General features: G+C 46.5%; 1 protein-coding gene across 1 annotated transcript; it reads left to right on the top strand.

Annotated features, from left to right (window-relative positions):
- Nucleotides 1-3,747: 3,747 nt before the first annotated feature.
- Nucleotides 3,748-4,034, top strand: Rbisl2 (ribosomal biogenesis factor like 2). The gene has a single exon (XM_039103348.1). The coding sequence runs from the start codon at nucleotides 3,768-3,770 to the stop codon at nucleotides 4,032-4,034; it is 267 nt and encodes an 88-aa protein (XP_038959276.1). The 5' UTR covers nucleotides 3,748-3,767.
- Nucleotides 4,035-7,803: the final 3,769 nt, after the last annotated feature.

A 7,803-nucleotide genomic window follows, 5' to 3' on the forward strand; every position in this document is an offset into this window, starting at 1 on the left:
ATATAACTGTACAGGTGAAGACCAATTCTCAAAGGAGATGACAAACTTGGGGATGTTGTCAAGGAAAGCTGCAAGCATGGAGCAGAGTCTAACCAAGAGAAATGCTACGTGTGCACGTGCTTCTGGTGGCTGGACTGGAGGGGAGTGGGAGGGGCGGGGGGGCACCAAAGGCGTTTGGAGCCCAGATGAACCACTGTGATTCCTAGATGCCAGCCATGGAGCTTCAGCTTCTTCTCCTGGATTCCATCTTGCTTTGGCCCAACATTCCATTGCTGTGACCTCCCCACCACTCCTCCATTTTAAAATGAGAAGATTTATTCTGTACCATTGTACAGTGGAAGCCTGTAATTTAAAAAAAAAGTAGTTTGTCTTAATTCTCAGCAGAGACTTTGAGCTTTTGAATGGCATTGAAATTGTTAAGACACTGGGGACTTTTAGGGATAAAGTAAATACATTTTACATTATGAAATGAATACAAGACTTTAGGGTTTGGGGTCGGAATGCTATGGTTAAAAGTGACGTGCTTGGATGTCAGATTGTCAGGGGACAGGCATCATCTTTGTCTGTTTCTTTGACTGTGGACACAATGGGACCAGCTGCCTCATGCTTACATCAGCAAGAACTGCTTTCAGTACCACATCTTTCCCATTGTTATGGTCTAAACTGTTCAACTGTGAGGCAGAGTAGACCATCCCTTTTTAAAGTTGTTTTTGTTGTTTTATTCTCACAGCAATGAGAAAAGTTAGCAACACAGCTGAGTGACAAGTGGTTTATGCAATGTAAGATTTTAGTATAAATAGAGGTTTTGAGGAGCTGGTTATGTCTGCACATACTGGAGAGTCTGGGTGAAGGAAGTGATGAGTCCAGTGCTCTCCAGCCTGATGTAGGTGGAGGTGCAGGTGGAGGTGCAGGTGGAAGAGGAGGTGCAGGTGCAGGTGGAGGTGCAGGTACAGGTGGAGGTGCAGGTGCAGGTAGAGATGAAGGTACAGTTGCAGATGTGGGTGGGGGTGCAGGTGCAGGTGGAAGTGCAGGTGGAGGTGCAGGTGGAAGAGGAGGTGCAGGTGCAGGTGGAGGTGCAGGTACAGGTGGAGGTGCAGGTGCAGGTAGAGATGAAGGTACAGTTGCAGATGTGGGTGGGGGTGCAGGTGCAGGTGGAAGTGCAGGTGCAGGTGCAGGTGCAGGTAGAGATGGAGGTGCAGATGCAGATGCGGGTGTGGGTGCAGGTGCAAGTGTAGGCGATGAACATGAAACTTTCTAGGACCACTCTAAAAGAATTCTTACCCTCTCCTTTTGTAGGTATGGAGCCAAGACTCCAGAAGTCTAAACCCAAGGTAATGCTGAAGAGGGCCAATTTATGGTGTCAGAAGAATTTATACCTGTGAACATGAACTGTACACTTCCAATAAATAAACTGATTAATATGTGATATGTCTTTAAATATCTGTTATATGAAGTGCTCACAACCTTAAAAGGTTTTATGAGAAAGTCAGGGTGCTAATTGAGAAGAAGAAGAATGCTAAAAATCCCAATGCAAGATGGGTAGCTCTTGATGAAACTGGAGGTTGCAAATCCTAAATTCTGCCAGACTCTCTTCATAGCACAAGCCTTCCTTTCTCCTCTGAGCAAATTAGTCTCTCTACCCTCAGAATTTGTAGTGGTATCTCTTAAAGTGAGTCTCTTACACAGGACTACTGACTTTCAGGAAAGTTAGTCCCCACCATGAACCACATCCCAGGACACCCCAATCACTGATGTTGGTGAGTGGTATCCCCCTAGTTTCAAGGCTTTGAGCAGGGATGCTGATGACCAAGTTGTAGCTCAGACCTCTTTCCTGAACTCCAGACATGTGCATTCAGCCACTTTTTAAAAAGTTCACTTGGATACCCACGAGGGCATCTTCACATAAACAATGTCAAAAATGAGCAGGTTTTGCTAGTCATGGCGGCTCACACCTCAGTCCCACTCAGAAGGCTAAAGCCAGAGGATTGATGTGAAGTTGAGGCAAGTCTGGGCTACATAATGAGTTCCACGCTAGCCCAGGGTACTGAGTAAGACTCCCAGACCCCAAAAAGAAACAAACAGCAATGATGGCAAAAATCAAAAACAAAGCTCAGTTCCTGTAAACTTGATCCCCTTGCTGTTCTGTCTTTTTCATACTTTAGTGACAGCTCTGCGACATTCTTGTCATCTCGGTCTCCTACATTCCCATCTCAAATTCTCTGGAACCCTGCTGATACTTCTAGAACTTGCTGCTTCTCACTGACAGCGCTGCCAGGGTCCTGGCCTCTCTGACATCCCCACCTGTGCTGCTGGCATGGCCTCCAAACTGAAGCTTTCCTTCTGGCTTTGCCCTCTTCACCTTTCACTCTGACACAGTTGACAGAAAGCCTGTTGAAAATGCAAGCTGTGCCCTAGAGAGATGGTTCGGGGCGGGGGACCTCATTCCATTCCCAGCACCCACACGACTGATCACAACTGTCTGTGCCTTCCGTTCCGTGGATCCGATGCCCTGTTCTGGCCTACGTGGGCACTGAGCATGCATGTGATACACACATGTACATGCAGGCAAAACCCTTATACACGGGAGACAATAGACATAAACACTTTTTAGAGGAAAAAAATTAAAATGCAAGTCATATCAATACACTTTGCCCTCAACCTGTACTGGCTTTCTGATTCTCCCGGAGTGGAATCTGGCATTATTACAGTGGCACGTGTAACCATAGCCGATCCTTCCCTTGTCACTCTCCATCCCATATCTTCCTTCTCTTTTGACTCATCACTTAGCCATGCTGCCTGTGTGAGGGGATTACATCATACCACGACCTCAGTCAGAGAGCCCATCCTCCACACAGCCACAAACATGGCCTCTCAGTTACTGTCTCAGGGGGCAGGCCCTGGCACCGTTTTTAAGATGTCAGATGTCCTATTCCTGGCTATTGTTTTTGTGTTCCTCCACTACCGACCCTTGTTACCTGGGATCCCTTTGTGGATTCTTAGCCTCATTAATAAAATAATTCCAAAACAGACTCTGAAGGAAGCTGAAGAACATTTTTATTAGCGTTTGAAAGGAAGACCACAGGGCAGGCAAGCTGGACAGTCTTGGCAGCTGCTGGAGGGAAGGAGATGAAGAAAATGAAGGGAGAAAGACCCATCTTTTAAATGAAGGTCCAAGCAAGCAGGCAGTCAGGCAGCTCTGGAGATCAGTGGGTATTGGTGTGACCGGGGTCGCTGGGGAAGTGTTAGAGAGTGAGAAGCTCTAAGTGGTCAGGAAAAGAGACAGCTTATTAAGAAAGTGAAAGAAAGCATTTCCAAGAATAGGAGTGGACTGGTGACCTGAGGGAAAAGCCCCAAAACTCAGGGCTAAGAGGTGAAATTCTCTTTATGGGACATTTACAGAGTACCTGCCTGCTCCACATTTGTACGTTGTGGGCTTTCCTTGAGCATGCTCTGTTCATTAAATGAATGCCGGATTAACAAAGGTTTCCAGTCTTTTTTAGCTTAACTGCTCTCATTAAGGGGTTTGTAATTATTCCTCCCACCTCCTTAGTGTATCTTTAAGTCAAGGAGCCTTTGTGAGAGGGGATCTCTTAGACAGGAGATTGACAGGCCCAGCTGGATGAGGCCTTAAGGGAGGAGACAACAATCTGTTGTGTAATCTTCGGAACAGAAAAGAACGTCATGAGTGGAAGCAGAGTTAGAACTCAGATGTCCCGAGCTTGTGGATGACATCACTGTGACCCTGCACAGCCTCGTGAACTTTGACAATGGCCAAGAACAAACTAAAAGGGGAGAAGTCCAGGAATGTATTTCATATAGCCAGCCACAAAACTTTCAAGGCTAAAAACAAGGCAAAACCAGTTACTACTAATCTTAAGAAGATAAACATTATGAATCATGAAAAAGTCAACAGAATGAACAGGGCTTTTGTAAATATACAGAAAGAACTTGCAAACTTTTCAAAAAGCCTTTCTCTTAAGTCTGTGCAGAAAGAGCTGAAGCACCATGAAAATGAGCCAACGTTGATGAAGTGACATGACTAGTGGCTCCGTTGTAGTACAGTGACAGTGTATCGCATTTCTCCAAAGATCGATAAATTCAATATTTCATACAAAAACCCCTCAGATGTTGTTCCAGGAAGCAGGTGGGCCTCAATTGTCACCTTCTCAAGTGGTGTTTTAAATCTTAAGGAGGGAGCAAAACGGATGCTTCCCTTTCTAGTGTTGCCAGGGTAGCAGAGGCTGGGGCTCAAAGTCAACTATGAGGTATATGTTTGTCCTCAATGGCCTCTGCGGAGTCTACTAATTCCTGTTGCCTCTTAACATTACCCTCTCAAGAGTGAGGTTGTAACATCATCTAAGAGTTGAATTAATATGCCTACCCCTGGCCAAGAACAAGTTCATAATTGCTTGTGGGTTTTTTGGGGGGATGGGATGGGAGAAGTCTCACCCTAAAATCGTCTGACAAGTTCTACCTCCTGTTCTCATTGTCTTCAACATCTAAAACTATGACTGGCAGATAGGCCCTCGACAAGAAAAAGGTTAATAAGGAAGCGAGAAACCACAGAGAGAAATACTATATGGTTTACATGCTACGCAGTTGTGTTAGCTATCGCTGGGAGCTGGTTGTGTCAGCCATAAAGCTACAGTTGTTCCGAGTTTTCCCTTTCTCTACCCTTTCGTTTACTCCGCTGTGCAAACAACAAAGTTGGGGGTACCTCCCTTAGCTCACCCTTTGTCTTCTTCTCTTACTCTATTATTATTACAGCAAGTCCCAGACCAAATCCTGTCCCAGACCCCACCCCCACCCCATTATTTAAACCCTGCCACCAGGGTTTTGAAATTACTAATCTGATCATGTCAACCCCCTGCTTAAAATTCTTTGCTGGCTCCAGGACTCTGTCAGGATAAAGTTTACAGCATCGTTCAGTACACACCTCCCTTCCTGACCCTGTCTTCTGACCCCTTCCTGCCTCTTCTGCTAAGAGTCATTCTTATACCCTTAGTTCCAACCAGACACGGCCACTGGGGATTTGAGGAGGAATGAGCTATTTAAATGCCCATGCTTTTTGTATGCAGTCCCCGCCGCCTGCCTTGACCTTCTCTCTCTTTCTTCTCGAGACCCTACTAAACACATTCCTTTGCACATCTCATCTCCAGCACGACAGGCTCTAGAAGTTCCTCCTGACCCCTCAGTCTCAGGTAGACGATGCTTTCTGTCCGTGTCCCGTCACTGCCCTTGATAGTCTGGCAGTATTGATGACTTGCTCTTCTGCCTCCCTGACCAGTGGACACAAACCTGAAAGGAAAGGTGGTGCTATCACACTGCCCTTTGACCTTTATGCCTGGCATCAAAACGAGGGTCGGGAAATGCTTACTGGATAAGTGACAGTTGCGTGAGCAAGCCTGTTCCCATCTTGAAGCTGTCTGGTCTCAGAGGAGAAGCAGGCTGGAAGCCAGGCTGTGAGAGGCTCTAGGGCTGGACTTACCTGGGGTTAGCAAGTGACCACTGCAGATAGCATGGGAAGGGGCAGGCTGATGGACTGCCACAGTCCTGAGAGGGGAAGACCCTGAATTCTGCATGCCTGACCTGGAAAATATCTCTGACATTTCCTTGTGTCTGTCCCTGTTGTTGTCTCTCAGTAGTTCACAAAATCTAGTGGAAAAAAACCAAAACACCCAGACTGCCTTAGATGTTCTAAAACAATCCAGGAGACACGGTTTAGCTCTGTGACTGAGCCAGTATTGAAAGGTAGCACGTCCTCCTATTGAAGTGTATCCCTCCTCGAGATGACAGCAAGGATCTTTACCAAGGAGAGACAGCTTGCAGACTTCTGCCTTGGGTGGCTGTGGACCCCTCTGGTTCCCCTCTTCACACTCCCATTAATTGAGTTTGTGTTGTATAGAACAACAAGACTGCCTTCCACGCCTTCACCAACAGAAGGTAAAGCTTATGGCAGGCAGTCCTCTAACGATTCTTGAGCTCAAGTCTCAAAGCTTTTACACTCTCTGTTACAGAGAGTTCTCTGTCCCGCACAGGTGCTTGCTTCAGAACTGGTTGCAGGTGGAGGTTTTCTGTTGGCCGTTCAGACATAACGAGGCATTCTAATTGGTGGGCCAGGCTCGAGTGGACGAGGGGTGGCAGGTACAGAGTGAAGGGGGATGGGAAATCCCAGAAACCTCTTCTGCTCAGGCTCAGCACAAAGACACCACCACAGCGGGTCCATAAACACAGTGCTCATTTTTGAGGACTTCCTGCCTTCGAAATCAGCTGCTGTGTGGGAAAGGGACAAATATTTAAGCAACAGTTGGAGTGTTTGTAATTACAACTCCCACTGATGAATAGAAGATGCTAAAAAGACGGCAGAGGACCATTTGGCTCGGAGTGAAGTGCTACGACTGTGGTACTAGAAAGCAATCTGTTCAAGGAGGGGTCTGGGAGGGCACAGAAAACAAAAACAAAGCAAGCAAGCAAAGTGGGTAAGTGATGGAGAGAGGCAATAGCAGCAACCTTATAATTGCTGTGAAGACGTCAACATTGCTAAATCTTGAAATGTACGTAGGATGCTGAAGATGAAGGAGAGGGCTGTCAGGATAGGATGAGCAAAGCGAGGTTGTTATGAGAGGAACAAGTAGCAAAAAAAAAAAACCACATACTGGAAACGTTAACAGACACTCACCTGCTGTTTGCTTTGGTGGGGATAGACTGCATCCATCTATATAGCTTCTTTCCTTCAAAAATGTCAGCCTCTCATAAATATTCATCTCCACGTAGCTAGGAGAGAGTGATTTTAGGCTTATAAAATTTTACTGCTGGACCATTGAGGTCACCTCTTCCAACTGCTACCACTTACAGAGGTGGATATAGAGGTCCCAGAGATGGGACTTGTGAATGTCACATTCCTAGAGCACAGCCTGACTCTCTTCCGGTCATCTTCCTACGACATTGGCATCAGGAAGATGCACTTTCACGTCAGACATGTTGGCTACTCTTACCTGATGAAGCCATGCTTTCTGTATCCACTGAAGGAATAAATTGCATTCAGTGGTAATAAAAGGTGGTCCTAAAGTCAGGAAGGCTCTTAATATATCTGCATTGTGCTTGTCAGAACTACACTCTGTTCATCTGAAACTGTACAGTGTATCAGGGCGGGGTGTGTGAGGGTCTGCATCTCTAGGTACCCTGGTAATGTCATGAGAGTGTCAGGGACAGTGAGGACAGGTGCAGCATGGGAAGAAAGCCATTGGCAGAGAAGAAATCCCATTTACCGAGGCCAACATGTAACCCAGTGTGTGCAACAGACAAACACAAAAGCAAAAAACTGTGAACCACACCAATTATCTACAAGGGACGCGGTCATCCAGGCATGCTACCACCATGGCTTACTCTTCTCCCTTCCTACTCTGGCCTACTTCTCTCTTTAAAAGTGCGCCCTCCTAATAAACCCCCTCTGCCCTATCCATACCCCCGTGTCCTTGTTAAGTTTCTTGTTCTGGGACACAAGGGCCTGGAAATCCCTTCAAGGTGCCCACTGGACTTCCACACCTGCCTACAACACTAGCAGTTCCTAGGCTTGAGATGGCCCCTGTGCCGAGGGGAACTGGCTCTTTTCAAGCCGAGGTAGAAAACCGATGACCCAGTCTCTGGAAAAGAACAGTAGCAAGTAAAGTTAAGAAGGTTGGAAAGGATTTCTTAGGAAAACTGATAACTGATAACTTCAGCCCACAGGAGGGGATGCTCTGTGAGTCTGATGGTGGCTTTGGTCTTGTTGAGATCACTTGCATGGTTCTATAAACAGAGGGT

The sequence above is a fragment of the Rattus norvegicus genome, chromosome 2 (genome assembly GCF_036323735.1).
Source record: "Rattus norvegicus strain BN/NHsdMcwi chromosome 2, GRCr8, whole genome shotgun sequence".
In the NCBI taxonomy this organism is placed as follows: Eukaryota; Metazoa; Chordata; class Mammalia; order Rodentia; family Muridae; genus Rattus; species Rattus norvegicus.